Source organism: Camelus dromedarius, chromosome 11, assembly GCF_036321535.1.
Source record: "Camelus dromedarius isolate mCamDro1 chromosome 11, mCamDro1.pat, whole genome shotgun sequence".
Lineage (NCBI taxonomy): Eukaryota > Metazoa > Chordata > Mammalia > Artiodactyla > Camelidae > Camelus > Camelus dromedarius.
The window spans coordinates 8,970,147-8,993,657 of record NC_087446.1 but is presented as its reverse complement, the minus strand read 5'-3'; the positions used below and the strand labels follow the sequence as shown (position 1 = coordinate 8,993,657).

The following is a 23,511-nucleotide window of genomic DNA, read 5'->3' as shown; positions in this document are numbered from 1 at the left end:
TGCGGCCTTGGGAAGCTCGTAGTTTGCTGGGGATGGGGCAGGGAGGATGGGAGGGCCCTTCTTCATTAACAGCAGGGAACTGGGACCATGTCTCTGCCGTCCCACACCCCTAGCGCTCCCCTCAGCCCCTCAGCTGGATGTCTAGGGATGGGCAATCTGGGCGAGCTCTGGCCCAGTCTGGCAGGATCCTAATGCTGGGATTCTGAGAATCATAGTCTGTGATCCTGAGAAGCTTAAGGCTGGGTCCAGGATTCTGGGGTAATGGGGGATGCAGCCCCAGGAAAGGGGGCTGCTATGGCCACATAAGGGGCATGAACACTTACATGCTGCCCCCACCACAAGCTAGGGCACCTGGCACCAGGTGCACTGCTGCAGGAGCAAGTGCACACAGCCTGGTGCCAGCCCCCGGCCAAGCCAGCAGCTTTACGTGCATGGTCTGCCCAGGCCGGCGGTCCTAGCGGGCAGCCACAAGCAGCTGCAGGGTAACAAGGCGGCATGAGGCAAAGCCCACCAGCCAGTGGCACAAAGGGGGTGCCACCACCTTCTGCAGCTCCCGGGCACCACCACTGGCATTGTGCTTCCCGGGGGACAGCTTGGGCAGCGGTAGCGCCATGACACCGTGGACCAGCCTAAGGAGTCGTTGGAAGTGCCAGCAGGTGCGGCGGCAGCTCTGGGCGCACATGCTTGGTTTGGGCACGTACTGGTCATCGCCAGAGGCCAAGACAGGCTATAGGGCCGAGGGCCAGCTGCCGACAAGCCACACTTCCATATCCTGCAGGTTCCAGGTCGCCAGGGACCACTCCCAGGGTGCACCATCTGTCCTCTACATTGGGTGAAGGGTTCAAGGCCACAGCTGCCAGGAGCAGCAGTTGGAGCAAGGGGAGGAGTGGTTGGGCTCCCTGGGATTGGGCCATGGCGAGGCACCCTTCCTGCCTGCCCCACAGGAGGGCTCTCTGGTTTCTCACCGTCTTCCCTCCCTCCTTTCCTCCCCTGCTATCATATCAGCAGCTCAGCCTTGTTGCTGGGAGCTCTTTGCCCTGGTACTGCCCTAGTGCACCCAGAGCCCAGCCTCAGGCAAGGAGGGGCATGGCAGGCTGGGGGCTCCCAAGGGGAGGGAGGACAGTGTGTCAGGGATCTCAGGCTTTCAGGGTTCAGCCATGCCACATGCATGAGTCCAGACTTCCTCAGAGTCTAACAGTGCATTACTTTCATACAGGGTGGTTGTGGACCTCCAACTGAATGACTCCAAAATCCTCCCGTGCTAAGTCCAGAATCCTACAGTTCTGCCCTTGTAGATCATACAATTCTACAATTCTAATTCCTTAATTCTGACAGCTCTGAATTCAGGTTTGGAGAATCTAGGTATGATTCCTAATATCTTCAATTCAATGAGTCCTCTCTGTTTCCAAAAATTCGGGGGTGCTCTGCATCTGGAATGGGTGACATCAGGCTTTAGAGAAGCCATGAAAATCCCAGGGGCTTACAGGAAGCCAGTTCTGAAGAGTCTGTTCCCAGCGTCTCAGGCCTTGATTACAGGTCCTGGCTTCATCAGCATCCCCTCACAGACATCCCCTTGACATTTACCCACCCTCCCAGCTTCTGTAGGGTGCCTACCACCTCTGGTCTCCCCTAATTCATTGCAGACTGCCTTCTGCCCCCAATCCACTTATCTAGTTTACCAACAACCACCTTGTTGCTACATCCAATGCACCTCCCCCCCCCCCCCAGGGCATAGCCTCTAACCCTCTGGAAGCATTGGCTTTGTGGTCTACTCCTCCAGGAGATCCAGATCAGAACCCCATGACTGAGTCGTACAGCTGTTCACCAAGACCTGGTAACTTCTTTGGCTCTTGCCTGGACAAAAGGCTCCTAACTGATCACTCATTAAATGTCTCCCCCTCTGTCCATCCTTTAACCCCGGGCTATAATAAACTCATTACAAAATAAATGGGGAGGTCCTGTCCCTGCTCTAGAACCTCCTCTAGTTCCCCATTGCCCTCAGGCTAAAGCCAGACTCTTTGGACAGGCACATAAACTTTCCAGTCTTCAGGCAGACTGAACCCTGAGAACAGGCTTAGGGAAGCTGACGGGTCTGGAGATTTCTCAGGGCCAGGAGGAGGAGTCCTATCTAAAGTCTGCAGAAAAGGGAATCGTATTCTGGTTTCCTAGCATAGGACACCCCACTCAAGACTAGGAATCCTTTCTGAGCTTGGAATCGGGTCCTCCTTGGAGCAGGGATGGGAGTCATCAGTCAGGACCACAGGAGGTGAGAGTGATAGGAAAGGACTGGGGCCTGGGCACGGAGGGGTTAACTACAAAGCGAATCTAGGAGAGCGAGATCAATGGGTTACTCACTGCAGAAAGAGGCAGGAGCAAAGCAGAGAGGCAGAGGAGCCAGGCAGAAGAGCATGCCACTCGGGAAATCAGGATCTGAGGAGGAGGTGGCTACTTCGGAGGGAGTGCCCAAGTCCAGCTCGGCAGAGGAGGGGCCTTAAAGGAGAAGAGGGAGCAGTGGGAGTCAGACCTGTACCTGCAGGGAGGCACCAAGAGGAAGCCACTGAGCCAGGAGGCAGCTTCAGCCTGGCCAGTTCACCCAGGATCAAGCCCAGGGTTGAGGTGGGTGTTGCCTATCCTGGGCTTTGGGGGGCCTGCTGCATGCTGGGGGAGGGAGCACAGATTTCACCTTTCTTCCCTCCTCCCTGTCTGACCCCCTTGCCCTTAATTCATCCCACCACCCCAGAGGTCCAGGCGTGCAGGGGGACTCACGGGTGGTTTCTTATGTGGGACATGGGGTGGGGCAGGGGTGAGGGGTGGGCACAGATGCACGCGCGCGCACACACACACACACACACACACACAGGCACACACGCAGGTTGTCAGGGGCACCACCTGTAAACAGTCTCCCAGATGCGTGCTTCAGCCTGGGAGTCAGGGTCCAGGGTGGCAACAGCCCCAGATCTGCCACTCATGTCATATTAGACTCCTGTGTCCCTCTCTGAGCCTCAACTTCCTCATGTGCCAATAGGGACCAGTGACCTATATGGTTTTCCCAGCTGTGCCACTGCCAGCTGTGCTCTCACTGGACTGGACTATCCAGTGACTCAGGGATGTCACCCAGGTTTGGCTAAATCTGACCCCTGTCCAAGAGTCTTCCTTGTGTTTCAGATCCCCATTGAAAAGTAAGGAAAATACACCAGCTCCTGGGGTGACAGCTGCCCCTCCCCCCACCCGCCATGTCCTCACCCCACTTTGCCTGCCTTTACCTGCATCACTGGTTAGAAGTGTCTACCAACTACCTAATCAGTCTTTCATGCCCTGGGCTATGGAAGTTTTCCCTAGGAAACTGAGAAGCCCACTTCAGACACCAATATGACTCTGCCAGGAGCTGACACAGTGGGTCCCAGTGATAACTGTCGCCCCACTCCTATCCCCATCCCCCACAAACTTCCAGCCCAGGAGACCTGTCCAGGACCAGAGTAGGGGACTAGACACCTGAGTCAAGTGACCAGAGCATGGGGGCTCCTGCCTGAGGACTCCAGTTTCTCTTCCTCAGGTGCCCGACTGACGGGGAGATGGCTGATGCCCAGAACATTTCGCTAGACAGCACGGGGAGTATAGCGGCTGTGGCCGTGCCTGTGGTCTTTGCCCTCATCTTCCTGCTGGGCACAGTGGGCAATGGGCTGGTGCTGGCGGTGCTGCTGCAGCCCGGCCCGAGTGCCTGGCAGGAGCCTGGCAGCACTACAGATCTGTTCATCCTCAACCTGGCAGTGGCGGACCTCTGCTTCATCCTGTGCTGCGTGCCTTTTCAGGCCGCCATCTACACGCTGGACGCCTGGCTTTTTGGGGCCCTCGTTTGTAAGGCTGTGCACCTGCTCATCTACCTCACCATGTATGCCAGCAGCTTCACGCTGGCGGCTGTCTCAGTGGACAGGTGCGCTGTGCTGGGGACCTGGCTGGGACTGGGAGGGAAGACAGGAACAGATTCTCATTGGCCTTAGAAAGGAGAGAACGGAGGACCAAAAAGGGATGGGGGAGGGAGAAAAGGAATAGCTCTCTGGCCCCCACAAACCATTTTCTGGGCACCTGCAGGGCCTGCTTGAGGGGATCCTCCTGCCCTCCCCCTAACTCCATTGGGAGCTTTCCGAGGACATCTCCGTGTCCCCGGTGTCAGCACAGGGCCTGGCACAAAGTAGCTGCTCTGTAAGCGTGAAATGAATGGCAAAAGGAATACACGAATGAATTCATCAGATATTTTATTACTGCCCACAACTTGGCCCGGGTTGTAGTCAAACCTGCTTTCATGGCTTGAAACTTGGGGTCAAACCCAGGCTCATCCTCTAGCTGATGACCTCAGGCTGGTCACTTCTCCTGAGCCTCGGGCCCAGCCCCGCTGGGTGCCAGGCGCGCCTCAGGGCTTTGCGCGCTAACTCCATCCACACAACCAGCCTGCAAGGCCGGGATCACCCCGGCCGTTCAGACGCAGCTGTCCAGGCGGCGGTCCACCAGTCCCGGAGCCGCGTCAACGTCGGGGCGCGGGTGCGGGCCGCCCACCAGCCCGTCGTGCTGACCCCGCGCCCGCTCGCAGGTACCTGGCCGTGCGACACCCGCTGCGCTCGCGCGCCCTGCGCACGCCGCGCAACGCCCGCGCCGCCGTGGGCCTGGTCTGGCTGCTGGCGGCGCTCTTCTCGGCGCCCTACCTCAGCTACTACGGCACCGTGCGCTACGGCGCGCTGGAGCTCTGCGTGCCCGCCTGGGAGGACGCGCGCCGCCGCGCCCTCGACGTGGCCACCTTCGCCGCCGGCTACCTGCTGCCCGTGGCCGTGGTGAGCCTGGCCTACGGGCGCACGCTGCGCTTCCTGTGGGCGGCCGTGGGCCCCGCGAGCGCGGCGGCGGCCGAGGCCCGGCGCAGAGCCACGGGCCGCGCGGGGCGCGCCATGCTGGCGGTGGCCGCTCTCTACGCCCTCTGCTGGGGCCCGCACCACGCGCTCATCCTCTGCTTCTGGTACGGCCGCTTCGCCTTCAGCCCGGCCACCTACGCCTGCCGCCTGGCCTCGCACTGCCTCGCCTACGCCAACTCCTGCCTCAACCCGCTCGTCTACGCGCTCGCCTCGCGCCACTTCCGCGCGCGCCTCCGCCGCCTGTGGCCCTGCGGCCGCCGCCGCCCCCGCCCCTGCTGCCCCCCAGGCACCCGCCGCACCCGCCGTCGAGTCCGCCCGGCTTCCTGCGACCCCACCGGCTGCCCCGGGGACGCCCGGCCTCGCGGAAGGTTGTCGGCGGCCGGCGGCTGGGGCGGAGAGCCGGGTCAGGAGCCTGCCTGCGGCAGAGAGGCTGGAGGCGCCCAGCTTGTCCGAGGACCGGAATAAACCTTGCCCACCTCCACTGTGCTGGGTGTCCGTCAGTCTGTCATTCCCCTTTCCCACAGGGCAGGACGCTACTAGGGGATGGGGCTAAAGCCAGGAGCCCTCTGAGGTGCAGTGGCTGAGCTGGGGACACCCCTGGGCGGTAAAAATGGTTCAACCCAGCCAAGCGCAGGGCAGCCCCCAGACTCTGTCTCTGACCATAGCCAATCTAGCAGAAAGGAGGGTCGTCCCTCTGCCCATCCCTCCAACTCGGTCAGCATCTTGTAAGCCCTGTTTCGTCCATCACCCTTTACCAAGTCCCTTCTCCCTTTCAAGCCTTATCCTGAATAATAACTAGCAGATAAAATAAATGTAGCAAATATTTATTAAGTATTTTGCAGTGCTACATTCTTCAATCTAATTATCAAAACAGCTTTGCAAGGTAGGCATAATTAGTTCTACCTTACAGATGTAGACTTCGGGAACCAGAGAGGTTTAGTGATTTGTCACACAGCTAGCCTATGGCAGAGGTTGGATTCAAACCCACTGGTGTTTAAGTTTTTCTTCTCAGTAGAACCTACTTCTCTGGGGCCTCTGCTCTCAGTTCCCATAGTTTCCACCGTTTTCTTGGTTCTTCCTGATTCTGCATCAGCCCTCTTCCCCAAACCTGGAGCTCCCCCATGCCTGACTGGAGGCCCTGGTAGCCTCAGAGGGCTCCCAGCCCCCTTCCTTAGGAGAGTTTTGTTCAGGTACTCAGGACAGTGGGTCCTGATGGGCTTCAAGAGGCCATCAAGTCTCTGGCTTAGGGGAGACACTGAGCCACACTCGGGCTGCAGCTGGCCCTTCAGCAGCCCTAACTACCCTGTGGCCCCCTCCTTACCTGTCCCTGCACACAGCTGGGGTAGGCTGTGGCTGTGAAACCTCCTAATTAACCAATAAATGAGTCTCGTTGGTTGTAGGGCCGCCCACTTCCCACCCTCCCTCCCTCCCCGTATGTCGATAATGTTTAATAGCTTCTGGCTGAGGCCTGAGACCTTTCCGCTTCCGTGTCTCCCCAGCACACCTCCTGGCTGCCAGGCACCCTGGGAAGGCCCTCCCTGACAGTAGGCAGCTGCTGAGGCCTCATCAATGCCTGCCACCTGCCACAGACCCAGGAGTCAGAATGGCAGGCAGCCTTCACGGGGGAGGCTGAGATCCAGCTGTGGGAGCAACTGCTACAAGGGCCCAGCACTGGGGCCGGACACATGTCCGGTGCTCTTTCTCCCACATCTCTGCCAAGTGCCCCTGGTTGACTCAGGCTGCAGCAGTGGGAGTGTTTCCTGGAGGGCAGGGGGTGTGATGCCGCCGGCTTCTTCAGCACCCAACATGACCTCTTGTCTCCCTGTGGCCACCACTCACACCTCCCCTGGCGCACCCATGCCTGCCACTAACCCTGGCAGGCAAGGGATATTACCTCCATTTTCAGAAGCGAAAACTGAGGCTCAAGGCGGTGAGGCAGCTTGATCAGAGCCAAGTGGCAAATTCGAGTCAGAGCTTGGATCCTTACTGGGCCAGAGGGATGGCTCTCACGGCAGCCCAGGAGGCATCGGGAAAACATCTCAGAGTATCTGACAGTTTGCTACCAAACAATGGTGAGTGCTTGCGAACTAGAAATAGGGAACAAAACCTCCCAGGGTTGACTTATGCTGTGGTTAGTTCAGCCACCCAGTGGGGCTGCTCCCCTCCACAGTCACCTCTGTGGGCACGGACAGGTGACTGACTGGGAACAGCCTCCATCTAGGATGGGCGGGAGACAGTCACCCAGCCAGGGAGTGGCAGAGCCAGAGTCTGAACCTGCATGAAACCCCAGGCCCAGGGGAGGGGTTGGTCGGTAGAAGCCCTCCACAGGGGCCTGACCGAGGGACAGTTGTACAGCCCAGGCCCTTGGCTGGACCCTGAGGCCTCCTGCTTCTGAAGCCGTCTCTCTGGCCCATTGGAACCAGATGAAGCAGCCCAGACACTCCAACTAATGGAGGGCAATGCAGCCTGGCCCAGAGCAGGCACACAGCAGATACATGAGGACGGAGATGCCAAGGAAGGAAAGACTTGACTCCTTCCTTCTTTCCTTTATCCCTCAAACATTCGAGTGCCGGCCCTAAGCGAGTCCTTGAGAGGAAATCAGAGATGGCTTGAGTTAGACCTGATCCCTGCCTTCCAGGAGCTCTCAGTCTAGCTATAGCGTCAAATACCAACAGAAGAAAGGATGGCATTTGAAAGGGCCCTGAGAAGGAAACTCCTGCCTTCCTGAGCCATCCAAGCAGGAGTCCCAGAAAAAGTGATATTTAATATGCATTTTCCTGGAAAAAGGTGGAAGGACCTGCTAGACGGAGCAACAGCCTGTGCCAAGGAAGGTACAGGTATGAGCAGTAAGTGGGCTTCTGCCGCTGAAGCAGGGCCGGGTGGGGCCTGGGGAGGCCGGGAGGGAGGGTGCAGTGAGATCACGTGTGCCTCCTAGGCCAGCTGGAGGGCAGGAACTTCATCCTTCAAGCAGGCATTGACGTCACTGAAGGTTTTCAGGAGGGGAGGGGTCCCATTAGCCCCCAGGGTTGCTGTGTTGAGGTGGGGTTGGAGGTGCCCAATCCAGAGGCTGCTCTGTGAGCCCTCGGCTAGGAAAGCCACCACCAAGAGCCTGGCCTAGGGCTGGGGAATTATTTTTGCTGTGGATTTGGCAGGGAGATTGATGGCCTGCTGCTGGGCTTGGTCTTGGCCCCTGAGGCTTTTGGTCTGCTTCAGGGGGCTAACGAAAATGCTTAGAAGAGCAGATGGTTGTAATACTTTGGTTAGGAGAGAGCTGTGAGTCCCGTAGGGCCAGAGGAGGCAACAGGGGCCAGGACTGAATGAGCCCTGGCCGCTGCCTCCAAGGCCCAGGAGAATTCACCTGACCTGAGCCTCCTGCAAGGTCTCCAGCCAGGGTTGGGGCAGCCTGGGGTTCCCAGGGAGAAGCCCCTCTTAGTTGAGGGGAGATTTGAATTCAGCAGCCCCCTCACCCTTCTGTTTGTTCAAACCTCTCAGGGATAGGCCTGTGGCATTCATGTTTGAGCACTTATCAAGTATAGGGTTCTCCTGCAGGAAAGACAGAGCACGGGGGATTGTGGGAGCTCAGAGGAGGGCCCTAAGCCAGCTTGGGGAAGCAGAGAAGACTTCCTGGAAGAGTTGATGCTCAAGCCAAGTCCTGAAGTGGGAGTTACTCAGGGCAGATGGGGAAGGGAGCGATGGGAAACACGTGCACAGGCCACCCGGAGTCCTTCCGCTGCAGGCAGGCACAGCGTGAGGCACCCAGGGCCTGGAACCAGGTACAGGAGAGCCCCAGCAGGAAGGGAGGTGGGAGAGGTGGGGGCAGGGCAGCAGCAAAGGATTCGGTAAATCTTGTCTGAAACTGAGACTGTACCTTGACCTGACGGCAATGGGGAGCCACTGAAAGGGTTTAAACAAAAGAGTGACCTGATCGTATTTACTCTTTAGGGAACTCTTTCTGATTGCAAGGCAGGCTTTTCCTGGGGAGGGAGAGCAGAATGAGACTGGGGGCAGGGAGACAGGAGGCTGGTGTGAGAATCCAGAGAAGTGAAGAGATCAAAGGCGTTGGCAGCACGTGGGGAGACGTGGACATAACAGCACAACGACGTAGGGAGGGATCGTGGAGGTGGAGAGAGCTGTCCTAGATGACACCTCAGACTTCTGGCTTGGGCTATTGGGGGTGGCAGTGGGGATGATGGGGAGAGAGGTTTGGGGTTGGCCCCTGGGGGAGGGAGACGTTGAGCTCAGTTGGAACATGTTGAGACCAGCAGCCTGGGGACATGGTGGGGGGTGTGTCCATGGAGCAGTGGTGTACTGGGCACCTGCTATGTTTGAGGCCTTGTGCTTGGCCCTGGAACATATGTCTCATCTGCTGTAGAGCTTGAAGATGGAGAAACTGAGGCTCAGAGGGAGTGAGTAACTGGCCCAAGATCACAGGGGTAGCCCAAACAGAGCTGGAGTCTAAATCATGTTGGTCTGATTTCAGTTTCATGGAGGAGAGAGGCAGGTAGGAGTTTTTGGAAGGGGAGGGAGGAACTCGAACGTGCAAAGATGACCCCCACCCCAGCCACCTGCACAAGCAACCCCTCTCCTGGCCTAAGGCTGAGAGGAACAGCATCATTATCAACTTCACGGTGTGTACCTGGGGACAAAAATACCAATTAACCACCCCGAGGTTTCCTATTCATGAACATCAGCTCCTCAGCTCTGATCCAGGGCTCATTTGCAAATCTCCGGCTGGATCCAAGGTGGCATGAGGCCAGAGGGACAGGCTGTGCAGGGGTGGAATTGTTTCCGGCTTAAGAGAACAAGACTGATTTATCGAGGCCTCTGCTTGGTGCCACCTTGTTTCAGAGGCCTGGGCTGTGAGGGGTGAGACTGAAGCAGGAGGAAGGATGGTCAGGAGGGTTGAGGGGCAAAGGTGCCAGCCTGGAGTACGTAGGGATGCTCTGGACAGCTGTGGCACTGGGGAGAGGGCTGGGCTGGGCATCCAGTGGACCTGTAGGGTCAACTCAGAGAGGTGGCATAGTGCAGGGGTCAAGGCATGGACTGTGAGCCACCCCATCGGGTTTGAATTCTGGCTCCTGCACTTCGTGGCTCCAACCTCTGTTCCCCAGAACCTGTAGAAATGAGCCTTCTGAGCCGCGTTCCCTCCCTGGCACACTGCCTCGGGCTGTTCACTGGCTGCTGCCAGCTCTAGGCAAGGATTCAAGGACTCTCCCAGGCAGATCCCTGCCTCCATCAAAACCCTTACAGTCCAGCTGGGGAGGCCCGACTCACCCACCTCTGCCCACTGGGCGGGCTGACCGCCAAGTGCTTTGATAACATGTGCCATCCTCCTTGGCTTCCAAAGCAGGAGGAAGTCACCAGGTTGGCATGGACCAGTCAGAGACTACTCTGGCTCCTGGTATGGATCTTTGGGCAAGACTTCTTTGCTTCCCTGAGACTATTTCCTCAACGGTGAAGTGAACTGATCCTATCTGTCTCCCTGCGGGCACTGAGGCCTTGCTGTTAGCTTGAGAGCCAGCATCAGGGGGTTTGGGCTGTAATTCACTTTGGGCCCTGTAGCTGCAGGGAGCCAGGGACTTTTTTGGGATTATCCAGGCATCAGTCCAGCTTCCTGACCTCCTAACCTTGGCTTGGGCTCAGCACCTGAAACAGTGTGGGGAGCTGGTGGGGCTTCTCCCCAGAGCTGCTCTGGGTAAGGGTGCATCTGATCTCCAGGGGGGAGGTGACAGCCTGCCTCACCTGCTTTCTGTTGCTAAGACAAATCTTCAGACCTCAGGATCTCTGCAGTCTAGCCTCACCTCCCTCTCTGGCCAGCCCCTCTCGCTCTGGGCCCAACATTTTCCAAGCTGTCTCCTGGTCCCACAGCCAGCCTGTGCCTGTCCTCCACCCGCCAGGCCTGGTTCACACCGCTCCTCCCACCCACCCAGCTCTCCAGCTGCTTGGAAGGCCTATAATAGTCTGGGCAGCCGCCAAGGATGAGCAAGAACCACTGCAGACCCAGCTCAGCCGCATCACCTCGTACTGTCCTTTCTCTCCCCCAGGTGACCAAGTGCGTGCCTGTCCACCAAGCACACTGTACCACGTGCTGGCAAGGAAAGGGCTCGCCCCTCCCCACACCCAAGACTGCTCACGGGGACGGAGACGTTTACTAAGTAAGGAGCACTGGGGACTTGGTGCTTTGGGAACCTTGGCAGAGAATACTGGGGTGGGCTGGGCCCTGTATTGCTATCTGACCTCAAGCAAGTTACTCTCTCTGAGCCTCAATCTTCTGCATTTATAAAATAGTGGGAGCAACAGTGCTGGCTCCCCTTTGACTGCAAACACTAAATCAAAGGGCTTGGATAAAGGGCCTGCTGGCACATAGTAGGAGCTCAACAAAGGTCACTGCCTCAGTTTTAGGAAACTCTGCTTCTGAGAAAGTTCTCATTTCAGGTGTGATAGAAACAGCATGAGCTGTGGGGCTGGGTCCAGGCTTCAGCCCAGCCGCCTGGTTAGATCACGCTGGGAAAACTGCATTTTCTCACCTACCCAAGGCAGCAGCAAGGCCAGTTATCTCACAGGATGGTTTAGTAACTTGTGAATATTCTTCTCCAGGCATTACCACCGTCTGCCATGGGCAATGGCAGAGATTTTGTTTTTTTTCACTCCCTGCTATATTCCCACCTGGAACACTGCCGAGCTCAGAGCAAGTGCCCGATAGGTACTTCAAACATGAATGAATAAAGCAAAGGACCCTGCCTAGAAGGTGAACTCAATCAACGTGGATCTCTTCTTCCTGCCACCCACGCCCCCCTCCCTGCTTCCCCCAGCAAACCGGTCTGTGTGGGCAACCTCTGTGGAGTCCTCCATCCTGCCCCTGGCCCAGCCCAGCCTGCTCAGTGCCCACCTGTGTATTTTCTGACTCACCCTAATGTCTGAGGCTGACTTTTAACTGGCTAGCTCTTCAGACAGATTTCGGGTTGCAAGAAAAATCTTGGCTGGAAATGGGGCAAGGGTGATTGGCTGGCGGCCTGGCTGTCCAGCCAAGTGTCTGATGACTAGCCCCTAAGCTACCTTCATCTGTCAAGCCCTTTGTTCACTGTCTATACGGCCAGGGAGGAGGCTGACCTTAGCTCCCTCGCTTGCCCCAATGGCCCTTCTCCTGGTTACATGGCTATAGGGCCAGGAATAAGGGATCCTCTACAGGGACGGAGGATGCTGCAGGGATGTGCCCCACTTTCCAGGTGGGGGTGGTTTTGTCCAGGCCAAGGACTTGTTAGGAGTTAGCCAGTGAGTCTCTGTGGTAGGCTGTCTTGCAGACACATGCAGTAATCTCAGGGTGATTTCAGAGTCCCAGCATGCCCCACCCCTTCAGCTCTCCCAATAGAAAGCAGCCTGCTGTAGCTGATAACAGGTCCCAGAAATGCCCAGAAGGTCCCCAGGATGCCCTGGGCAGGCCCCTCACCTATCTGCTCCTAAAATTCTGCAGCAGAGATCCTAACCTCTTCTGAGTATGAACTCTGCTGAGAATAAAAGCTATAAACCCTTTTATCAGAAACACACATGCACACTCCCCACACAAAACCTTGCATCATTTCAGAGGGTTCATACCTCTCTCTCTAAGGGCCCAATAATTGAACCCCGTAGACCTGAGACTGAGAAACCTTGCTTCAGCCCTCTCTCAGGTGATCAGCCCCAGGGGTGTGATGGGGGAGGCCCAGAGAAGCAAGTCCCAAGGGAAGGGGCTCAGCGAGTTTGAGGTCCAGTCCCCCCCACCCCACCCCCGTTTCTCCGCTGCCCCCGACTCTTCTCTGCTCAGCCCCACTGCTGGGGCCATGGGCCAAGGGGGGCTGTGTCCGGGCACAGGGGCAGAGCCCCCAAGCTCTAACGTGCCCCGGGCCTGAGGGGGCAGGCTCACCTGAGGGAGCTAATCGCATGGACAGGAAGGGAGAAAAGCTGCCCAACCCACCCACTTGTGCCACGGGCCCCTCACTCCACTCCGGCCCACAGCCAGCCAGCAGCCACCGCAGCAACTGCTTGAGTTCCATGGAAATGCTTTACCGCTTCCTCTGCCCTCTTCTTTCCCCAGTCTTGGGGCGCTGATCTTCCTTAATCCTGGGGGCCTGGAGGGGCTTTCAGCTTCCCCTCTCACAGGGGCCTGGAGGCAGCCCTGGGCCTGTATCTCACACCCACAGAGAGACCCTTTTTTCTTTAGGGTCGGGAAACAGCTAGGTCTCACGAGTTCAATTCAGATCTGATCAAGCTGGGATCTGGAGGACAAGGCCTCCTCCTCTGAAAAGTAGCCAGGATTCCAATCTGGTGAGAAGGAAAGTGGGGCAGAGCCAGAACGGACAGACTGATAATCTAGAAAGTCTGTCTTCAGTCTGTAGTCAAATGCCTCGTTGGAGAGGCGAGGACCACAGGCCTTCCTTTCAGGCTTCCCGTTGTGGCAGGCCCTGCCAGGAGGGGCGCTGCCTTTTGTGTGTCCAAGCCCCATGGGGAATGTCTGCACTTGGGAGGGGGAAGAGTGGGGGTCTCCTCTGCAGTGAGTCTTCAAACCTTCACTAACGTATTAGTTTCCTGTTGCTACTGCAACAAATTACCACAAACGTAGAGGCTTAAAACAACGCATATTTATTCTCTTACAGTTCTGGCAGTCAGAATCTAAAATCTGTCTCACTGGGCTAAAGTCAAGGTGTCAGCAGGCTGGTTCCTTCTGGAAGTTCTGAGAATCCATTTCCTTGCCCTTTCTAGCTTCCGGAGGCCGCCTGCATTCCTTGGCTTGTGACCCTTCCCCGCACTACTCCAACTTCTTGCTTCTGTCACTGTATCTCCTGCTTCCTCTTTATCTCCTGCTTCCCTCTAATAAAGGTCTTGTGATTACACCAGGCCCACCTACATAATCCAGGATGATCGCCTTGTCTAAAGACCCTTCATGACACCTGCAAAATCCCTTGTCATATAAGGTACTGTTCACAGGTTCCTGGGATTAGAACATGGCCATCTTGGGGGCCACTCCTCAGCCTACTACAACTAGGCCGCGGAATGGCTATGCCCTCCTGCTGTTTCAGTGATTGGGAGAGAAAGGGCTGGGGATTTTCTGCTTTGAGTTCAGCCGGGTCCTTCCTAACCTTGTATTTCTAAGGTCTAGGCTTTACCAACTCTCCCCTTCCAATCGGAGAAACTCACTGCCATGCTGCCTCGAAAGTCAGGTGACAAGTCTAGACCTAAGTGCTGGTGAGGAGTGCAGGGCCAGCCAAGAAGCCCCCGAGGCCAGAGGGTGCCTGCTCTGAGCCCCACCCTCCTGGCTGCAACAAGCCCATGGCTGGGAAGGGACCCGCAGAAGGCTCTGGGGCCTGCTGAGGGCGCCAGGGCGGCCGTGGGACAAGTGAGGCCTGCGAGGACAGTGCATGTTGGCCAGAGCCGAGGTGTGGCTGCGGTGCTGCGGGAGCTGAAGAAGCTGGGGGCTGTGATCCCGGCCCACAGAGATGCTAGAGACCGTGGCTGGGAGCGGCTCTGAGTTTGGTGAGTGAGCATCTCTGCCTCACAGCAGCGGGGGTGAGGGCCGCAGCAGACAAAGTCCCAGGCATCGGGCTTTTTTTTTTTTTTTTGTAAAGCGGGGCAGGTAGGGGAGCGGCGCAGTGGGAAGGCGGGGGCCTCTCTTGCTACCTCTTCTCCAGGTTCTGCATCTGCAAGCTGAGGGAGGTGAAGCTGGCCAGGAGGTCGGTCACTTCATCCACCTGCGGGGTGAAACCGAGGCTCTGTGATGGGGTGCCCCAGGTCTCCCCCACAACACCGCAGGCAAGACTGCAGGCATGGAGGCAGGAGCTGACTCTCCTCCCAGGGCACGTGGTGGCTTCACTATGACTACGGAACAGCTGTCCCAGGGTTAATCCTTGATGCCGGGTATTCTCAGACTGCCCAAGAGAGAAAGGCCACGGCTGCTTCAAAGGCAGCGGAAAGCTTTGAGGTCCACAGTCGACTGCCACCCCCTAGCCATGCCTCTTTCTCCTGCGAGCTCTGGCTGCGGCAGAGCAGGGATGGGCTGGCCCGGAGGCTCCTGCTAGGCCCTGGCTCTGGCCCGGCAGCTGTGGCTCACCTGCTCTTTGGTGCTTGTCATCTGGAGGCGGGTGCAGAGGTCGTCCAGCCGCTCCCGCTGCTCATGCCGCCCCAGGCGCTCCAGGTACTCCCTCAACATCTGGATGATCTGAAATAAGAGGGTGGGCTGAGTGCTGGCTTCTAACTAGGAGGCACAGAGAGGCCCAACGCTGCTGCCAAGAGGCACAGTGGAACAGGTGCCAGCTGGGGCCCGCGTGAAGTGACTCAGGAGCCCTGGCACCCGGGGCTGGTGTGTCTGTGGTTTGGGCAGCACGTGTCCAGTGCTCGCTTGGTGCTGCATGCTCAGCCCGAGGTGGGCACTCACCTGCTTCACCTCCAGCCGCACAGCCTCCAGGCACTGGGAGTGGCCTTCCTGCAGGATGTTGAGCTTCGACTTAGCCAGGTGGAGGGGTGTGCGGCCAGCTCGGTCCAGGGCATCTACACGGGCGCCTGTGGGAGCAGGCAGAGGTAAGCATGCTGGGGGTGTGGGTGAGAGAGGAGGGAGAAAGGGAAGGGACCACATACCTCCTCGCAGCAGTGTGGTGATGACAGGGACATGGTTGGTGCAGGCAGCTGAGGAAGAAGGGCAGGGATTGAGAGTCCAGGACCACCAGGCTTGGTGCTGTGTCCTGGCTCTGAGTGTCCCGGTGCCAGGTCATGCCCCCGAAGAAGGCATCACCGAGGCAGCAACTGGGCAGGACTCAGCAATCAAACTCCCTCCCTGTCCAATTGGGGAAACTGAGGTTTGGAGATGGGACCTGCCTCCCCATGAGCCACGGCATGAGTCAGCCATGGGGCAGGAACTGGCTGCAGGTCTCACCTCCCCCAGCAGAGCTGCTGCTAAGCCAGTTTAGGTTGTAAAATCAGCTCTGCTCAGGGCACAGCCAACCAGTGACTGACGGGGAAGGCCATGGGACACAGCCTAGGGGGAGTGCAGCCCTGGAGGCTTAGGCTCCCTCCCGGTAATAGGAGAGTCTGCTGGGAGCCCACAGGACCCCAGGCTTTCCATCAAAGGCACCTGTCTGTGCTGCAGAGAAGGGTGTCATGGCAGCTTGCCCGGCACTTACCCAGGTGCAGTGGCGTGTTCCCCAGCCCATCTCGCTGGTTAGGGTCAGCTCCATGGTCCAGAAGCAGCTGCACTGGAAACAGGACAACCCAAGAGGGGGTTGGGGGCTTCTATGGGCAGCACCCTAACCCCCACCCCTAACCTAGCTGAAGAGACTCACTCCAAGTGTGGAACCCTGAAAGCCAACACAGTTCCCTACGTTGTCTTGTTCACTCACTTGCTTGCCCATGAGGCTCATGCGCAGGACCCTGAGGGCCAGGAACTGAGGGTTCTGGGAGGGCCCCTAACCCGTGCAGGTATTAGGCAACAGAAATTTTAAGAGTTAAAGAAAGTTCTCCTAACAGCAGTGGCTGCTAGTAAAGGCTCTTAAGGGCATTTCCTCTTCCCTCCACAACCAAGCACCACGGTGGGAATTAGGTCAACAGAAGATGCTGTGCACCCGCTCCTTCAGGGTCTGTAGGCCACCTCAGGGGTGGGCTGTGCTATCACCGTGGCTCACCGATCACCCAGATGGATCTGCAGGCAGACTAACTCATCGGAGGAGGCCAGCCTGAGCCTCACAACATATACAGAAACGAATTCAAGAGGGACCAGGGATCTAAGTGTGAAAGCTAAAACAGTTAGGCCTATAAAAGAAAACAGGAGAATATCTTCACAACCTTGGGATAGGCAAAGATTTCTTAAATAGGTCACAAAAGTACTAGCCATAAAACAGAAAAGATTGATAAATTGGATTCATTAATATTAAGAACTTCTGTTGGGGGGGAATAGTTCAGTGGCAGAGCACACACTTAGCATGCACGAGGTCCTGGGTTCAATCCTCAGTACCTCTGTTAAAAAATTTTTTAAATACATAAATAAACAAACCTAATTACCCCCCCAAATAATAAAAAATGCAGTAAAATAAATCTATAAAAAATTAAGAACTTGCATCCATCAAAAGACATTTGGAGAACAAACAGGTAAGCTCAGAAAAAGTCGTCTACATTTAATCAATGATTTGTATCCAGAATATAATAAGAATTTCTACAAATTAATAAGAAGAAAGATAAGTAACTGTTTTTAAAAAAAATGGACAAAAGACTTGGGCAGATACTTCACAAAAGAGGATATGAAAATGGCCAAAAAATACATGAAGATGTGCTCAATGTTATTGGTCATCAGAGAAATGCAAATTAGACCACAAAGAGATACCACTATACCAGAAGGGCTAAAATTTAAGAGACAATAGCAAGCAATGGCAAGGATTGGTGGGAAGATGTGGAACTTCTTACACTGCTGGTGGGCATGGAAGTGGGGAAAAGTCTGGTAGTACCACTAACGCTGAACATGTGCCCCAGTGACCCAACAATTCCACTCCTGTGTTTGTACCTAACACAGGTAAGTGCTTCTATCCACCGAGTCATACGTACAAGAATGTTCCTAGCAGCTTTGCTCCTAACAGCCCGAACCAGGAAACAACAGACACCCATCAGTAGTAGAATGGGTGAACTGTGATCTGTCACACAATGAAACACCACCATCCAACAATAAGAACACACGAAATACTGTTACACAACCTTCAGGGATGAATCTCAAGGATGTGATTTTGAGTGAAGGAAGTCAAGACACAGAAGAATGCATACTCTGTGCTTCCATTTATGTGAAATTCAAAAACAGGATAGATTAATTTATGGTGAACAAAGTCCACATTGGGGTAAGGACCGGAAGGTGCATGAGGAAGGCTGCTGGGGACGGTGGTTATATCCAGAAAGTTCACTGTTTATAAGTTATACCACATCCAAAAAAGACTTCTGTAGAAAGGCGGGGGGGGACTGCTGTCCCACTGCTGCCCTTAGCACTGAGTAAACGCTGCCGGAATGTCTGGAAGGGCGTCTGGCAGCGCCACTTCCACAGGCTAAGGGAGTGAGACAGGCCTGGCCTTCCTTATATCTGCACCCCTCGTTTGGCAGACAGCAGATCTTCCCGACGCCGGTGCCTCTGGGGTGATGCTACTTGCCCAGCCCCACTCTGCCCCACTCCCCAGGACTCACCAATCTGGTCGTTGCCGTTGCAGGAGGCAAAATGCAGAGCAGTGCGGCCCTTGTCGTCGGCTGCGCAGGGATCCGCGCCATCTTCCAGCAGCTGCTGCACTGACACCACCAAGACGGAGGGAGCAAGTAGAGAGAGAGGCAGTGTTAGCCAAGCTGCAGCCCCCAGGGGATGGAGAGGAGTGCCCTTTCAGGCAAGGCATCGATAATGTTTGGGAGAGCTAGTCCCTTCTGAATGCTGGCCCCCCAGGGACTGCTGTGCCAAGGGACTTGTTCTCCTGAGGACACAACTGATTCTGAGCGTCACAGATCCTGGGTGCTCAAACTATGCATCTAGGGGTAGAACATCACAGAAGGCTCTTGGCCCTCAGGGTCAGGAATTTTGGAGTCATGGAAATCCCCAGCATAGACTTTGGCCCCACCTCTCCACCTGAGTGTGGATACACATCCATTCCGGCTGGACACAGCTGGCTAGGCTGTTGGCTGGTGCTTAATTTGCTCATAGAAGGCAGCCCTCTAGAGTGGACAGAGCACAGGTTCTGCCACACAAAGCCCCAGGCTAAGCCAAGCAAAAAAGAAAGGAGTTCACTGCCAACAACATGGGGCAATGGGAAGAGCTGGACTGGCTGTAGGAAGGCCTAGACTGGGGCCCCAGTTCACCAGCAAAATGGGAGTAATCTCCGCCTGGCCAATCTCCAGAGCTGCTCTGGTAACAGTAATGGATATAAAATTCCTTCCTTGAAAAGTTCAGAGCCATTATAAAATGTGAGGCATTATGCATTACATTACAGTACGTGTCCAACTGAAAGGCAGAAATTGCTGCCAAACATCATCCTAGAGCAAGCAACATTTTAGTCTCTCTCTCTTTTTTTTTTTTTTTTTTGAGGTTTAGCATCAGTCCTTAATGCTGTCATGCTGCACGCTGACAAGTCACATGCTTTGGTCTTGTGTTGGCAGTGGCAATTTACAATGAGTTTAAAGGTCGAACCACCAGACTGGCCTGCAGGGACAGACGCTTGTTCTAACTCCACTTCCCAGGTTCCTTCTGAACTCCATCATGGCCCTATACATGGAGCAGCAGCTGCAGTGGACTGGTTTTGTTTGAGTGCACACCTCGGAATTATAAAAACATATTTACAGATGTTCCACAGTGCTCCTGTAATCAGGAGCAAAGGTCTTTTTATCAAAAGGGGTTATATTGAGGGCTGTGCAAAATTCAAAAGGATTAGATCCCTCTCCAGGACTCGAGTCCTTCTAAGACGAAGCCCAGATACGTCCTGCTCCATGAATCTCTGTCTCCTCCCTCAAGTTAGTTAGCCACTCCCTCTCCTGTATCCCCATGGTGCCCTGTTCATCCTGCTCATATTAACGTGCTCCGCTCTTTTAGAGTAACTGGGACTGTACACCAAGGACCAGCCAGGCGTCAGGTACATGTCTGCCAAGCCCCTCGACCACCCAGCATGGTACCACGTCCATGCTACAGGCTAGGAGACAAACTCCAGCCTAAGCTAACAGGAGGCCAAGCTGGGAGAGAAACCCAGGTTTCTCTGATTCGAGAACTTAACACATGACTCTGGTTGTTCAGGGGGTTTTATTTTGGAAATGATGTCGCTTTATATTCTTCTTTTCCGAATATGTTAGAGTTTTTTTTTTTTGTTTTATCTTGATAACTTGGACTAAGATATTACTTGTCCTGCTCCATGAATGAAAGTAGAGAGAATTGAAAAGCCCTCCAGTTTCCAGGCCTGCTCACTATGCTCCACCAGGGATAAGGGACCCACTTCAAGGCTCACGGTAGAACACCCAGCCCCCTCAGGTAAGTGACCATCTCTCCACACCTGTTGTAAATGGGCTCTCCTATTCCACAGCCCTCAATCCATGCTCACCTTTTATCTGTGGACCATAGCATCCCACCACCAAAACAGTGAGGTAGGCAGAAAACAGCCCCCAAAGATGTCCATACCCTCGTCCACAGGATTTATGGATATGCTAGCTTACGTGGCAAAAGGGACTTTGCAAATGTGATTAAGGTTAGGGATCTTGAGCTAGAAGATTATCCTGGATTATGCAGGCCAAACCTAATCCCAGGAGTCTTTAAAATCAGAGAACCTTTCCCTGTCTTGAGAAACCAGAGATGACAGCATAAGGACTCAGTCTGCTATTGCTGACTTGGAAGATGGAGGGAGACAACTGTGAGCCAGGATGGCCAGTGGCTTCCAGCCAGAAAAGGCAGGGAAACAGAGTCTCCTCCGAGTCTCCAGAAAGAAATACGGCCCTGCGGACACTTTGATTTCAGTCTGATGAGACCTGTGTTGGACTTCCAACCTACTGAATTGTATGATGATAAACTTGTGTTGTTTCACACCACTATGTTCATGGTTATTTATTACAGCAGCCATAGAAAACCAATACACCACTTTTTCCTGATTCACAGAAAGAATTCAGAGGATAAAATTAAAAATATTTTCCTATACTTTATCTTGGATCTTTGATGCTCTTACTGCCCTGGCAGCTAGTGAGCAGTGAAGAGCAGTAACAAAAAAACCAAAGTGGTGTCGTGCTAGGAGCCCTCCCATGCCTTTGAGATGTTCTGGCAACTGAAGTTTGAGAACCAGTCACCCAACTACCACAAAGCCTCAGTGAGCAGTTGAAGGTGGTGGCTTGGGGCAGATGGTGGCTCTCCTGGTGGTTTCAAGGTGACTATTCATTCCCACTGACCAGAAATTCCAAAAACCTCCTACTCTGCTACTGGATGCCAGGGATACAAAAGCAGACGTGGTCCCTGCCATCAGGGAGCCCATGGGGTGATAAACACTATGACATCAGGAAGTACAAGGTGACAGGGGAAGCAGGGAAGAGTGAGCATCTAAGCCAGACTTGTCGTCTGCAAGGTGACTGCAGTGATACAAGAAATAGAGTAAGCCTGGTCCAAAGGGTGAGCTGGCAGAATTGAAGCACTGTCTTCCCAGGTATTGGTTACCTGGATTTTTCCTTCCCAGACCAGACCATGGAGCTGGACTCGCTCTGCACACTCACCTGTTTCCACATCGTTGGCATTGGCTGAGTCCCTTAGCCTCTTCAGAGCTGTGAAGAGAAGAAGAGTGCCAATTAAAAAAAAAAAAAACAACAACAAAAAACAGCAACAGCCATGATGAAGCAGAAAGCGATGGCTTCCTAGTTACCCACCATTCAGCAACAGTAGCATCTAAAGAGAGAAAGGTGTCAGGATACAGGAGCCACTACCCTGGGAACGAGGACAAACTTGAAATGTGACGCAGCTAGTGCAAAAGCCACATTTTGTAGCAAATCCTCCAAGGCCTTTGGAGCCAGATCTTGGCTCTGCCACTTGTGGCGGGGTGACCTTGAACAAGTTAGTTAAGCCCCCTGGGCCTCAGGTCTATAATCTGCAAAACAAGGCTGAGCTCCGTCCTGACAGCCCTGAGTTGTGGCAAAGACAAAATGAGATGATTTACATGGAATGCTCTTTGTGAGCTGTGTTACACAGATAATCTTATATTCTCCTTCAAAACAGGCAATTCCCAAATGACTAACTTAAATTTGGTAGTTCCTATGCAGAAACTCTCTTCTCCACAATGGCACTGCCTCTATATTAGTGGCTAATATAAAGCAATGCCTTCATCATCAGAGAAATGGTCAAAAATTGCAATTCATATACATAATAATTCCTTACATTTGTACAGCACTTTATGGTTTATACAGCACTTTCAAGTTCTCATTTAATCTTCATAACACCACTAAGATATTAGTAGGTTCTAGAAGGACCCTAAAAGTCCCCATTCTTCAATCTTTCAGGGTGTTGGTTTCCATGGCATCCATAAAATGTAGGAGACAATATGGCAGAAGTACCAAAGTAAGGGTTTGAGTCTGGCAGACCTGGGTTCTAATACCAGCACAACCAGTTTTTAGCTATGTGGCTTGGAGCAAGACAATTTCTTTAGCCTCAGTTTCCTCTGCAGTAAAATGGGAACAGTATCTGGATCTCAATGAATTATTATGAGGATTAGAAGTGATCACATGTCACCCAGCAGTGTTTGGCACACAACAAAGGCAGACTAATACCTATACATTCTTCACCTTACTTAACTCTGGCAGCAACCCTGTAAAGCATACTGTACCCGTTCTACAGATGAGAAAACTAAAGTGAAAGGTTCTATAGTTTGCCCAAGGCTTCAATGAGATAGAAAAGCCCAGTCCAGGTCTGTGCATTTAAAGAAGTTGGTAGGACTTAGCTAAAGGTTCTGGCCTCCAGTCTCTGATATGAACGTATTCTCCAGTACCCCATTTATTTTCTACAAATAAACACGTGGAGTCAGGAAAAGTTTCTATTCAGAAATTACCAAACGTAAAAAGCCTCCAGGACTGGTTCTGAGCAGGAAGACTTTTTTTAAACTCACAGTCCTTAGCAGGTATACTACTACTATTAGTCCTGAAAGGAGACTCAGGGGTCACTCGGGGCCCGTGGCTCAGACGTCGAAGGACACCATCCTGAGCGGGCGGGTGAGGTCAGGGCCCGGTTCTCTGCTGAGGGCCAGCCCCGCCTCCCGCCGCGCTCCTCACCGTGCACCTCCTTGCCCGTGGGCCCGAGCCGGCGGTGGGGCCTGGCGGCGCGCCTCAGCCGGCCGGCGGGAATCTTACAACGCAGCTCATCGCGGGGCGCCGCGTCCTGCTGCCACAGGACGTGGAGGTAGCGCAACGGGGACTGGGCCCCGCCGGACACCCGGCCTGGGAGGCCTGCGCCCCCGCCCAGAGCAGACCCGAAATCAGCAAAGGAGAAGAGGCCCTCGGGGCCCGTCAGCGGCTCCGGCGCCACCGCGCACTCGCCATCCGAGCTAGAGCGGCCCGAACGCGGCTCTTCATCCGCGCCCCCGGCTGCGGCTGCCATGGCAACGGCTCCGCGCTGGCTTGGCCGCCGGAGCCTCGTTCCCGACAGACCAACGGACCCGCTTCCCTCCGCCCTAAGCCTCCCTGTCAGCGGGCGCGCAGGCGGGCAGGGCCTGCAACCACAGCAACCGAGCAGGGGGCGGGCTCAGGCTGCTAGCTGGGCCGTCCCGGACCAATGAAAACCCTTCGAGCCTATCCCCCTACAGCCAATCGGGCATAGAATGGGCAATAGAACTGGTTTCCGGCACCGTGACTGACGGACACTAGGGCCAATCACAAATTTGAGTTGCTCACGCCCTCGCCGTAAGTCCCCACCGGAGCCAATAAAACAGCTGAGTTTTAGACACTTTTTTTCCCCCCATTTTCCCCATCGGATCATGGGAAAGATAACGGGCAGCTGCTCTAGCCAATCACGTTAAGACAATTTGCAGCCAATCAACAAAGGAAAGTGAAGGCACCAAACGAAAGGGATAGAGAGATAGGTAAGAAAAATTTTAAATCAATGAACTAAAAAGAAAGAAAAGAAATAACTTCC

General features: G+C 54.8%; 2 protein-coding genes across 3 annotated transcripts; one reads left to right on the top strand and one right to left on the bottom strand.

Annotated features, from left to right (window-relative positions):
• The first annotated feature begins 75 nt into the window (after positions 1-75).
• Positions 76-5,365, top strand: GALR3 (galanin receptor 3). Its single transcript, XM_064491455.1, has 3 exons — positions 76-2,616; positions 3,554-3,931; positions 4,586-5,365. The coding sequence occupies exons 2-3, from the start codon at positions 3,573-3,575 to the stop codon at positions 5,361-5,363; spliced, it is 1,137 nt and encodes a 378-aa protein (XP_064347525.1). The 5' UTR covers positions 76-2,616; positions 3,554-3,572; the 3' UTR covers positions 5,364-5,365.
• An 8,133-nt stretch (positions 5,366-13,498) lies between these two features.
• On the bottom strand, positions 13,499-23,104 carry ANKRD54 (ankyrin repeat domain 54). Of its 2 annotated transcripts, none has more exons than XM_031463240.2 (8): positions 22,653-23,104; positions 21,111-21,158; positions 18,078-18,176; positions 16,046-16,117; positions 15,504-15,551; positions 15,304-15,428; positions 14,980-15,087; positions 13,499-14,620 (listed from the first exon to the last, which is right to left on the bottom strand). In XM_031463240.2, the coding sequence occupies exons 1-8, from the start codon at positions 22,975-22,977 to the stop codon at positions 14,546-14,548; spliced, it is 900 nt and encodes a 299-aa protein (XP_031319100.1). In that variant the 5' UTR covers positions 22,978-23,104; the 3' UTR covers positions 13,499-14,545. The 2 variants fall into 2 exon arrangements, with proteins under 2 accessions (XP_031319100.1, XP_031319101.1); XM_031463241.2 differs by having other exon boundaries at positions 18,078-18,171; positions 22,653-22,792.
• Between the last annotated feature and the right edge of the window lie 407 nt (positions 23,105-23,511).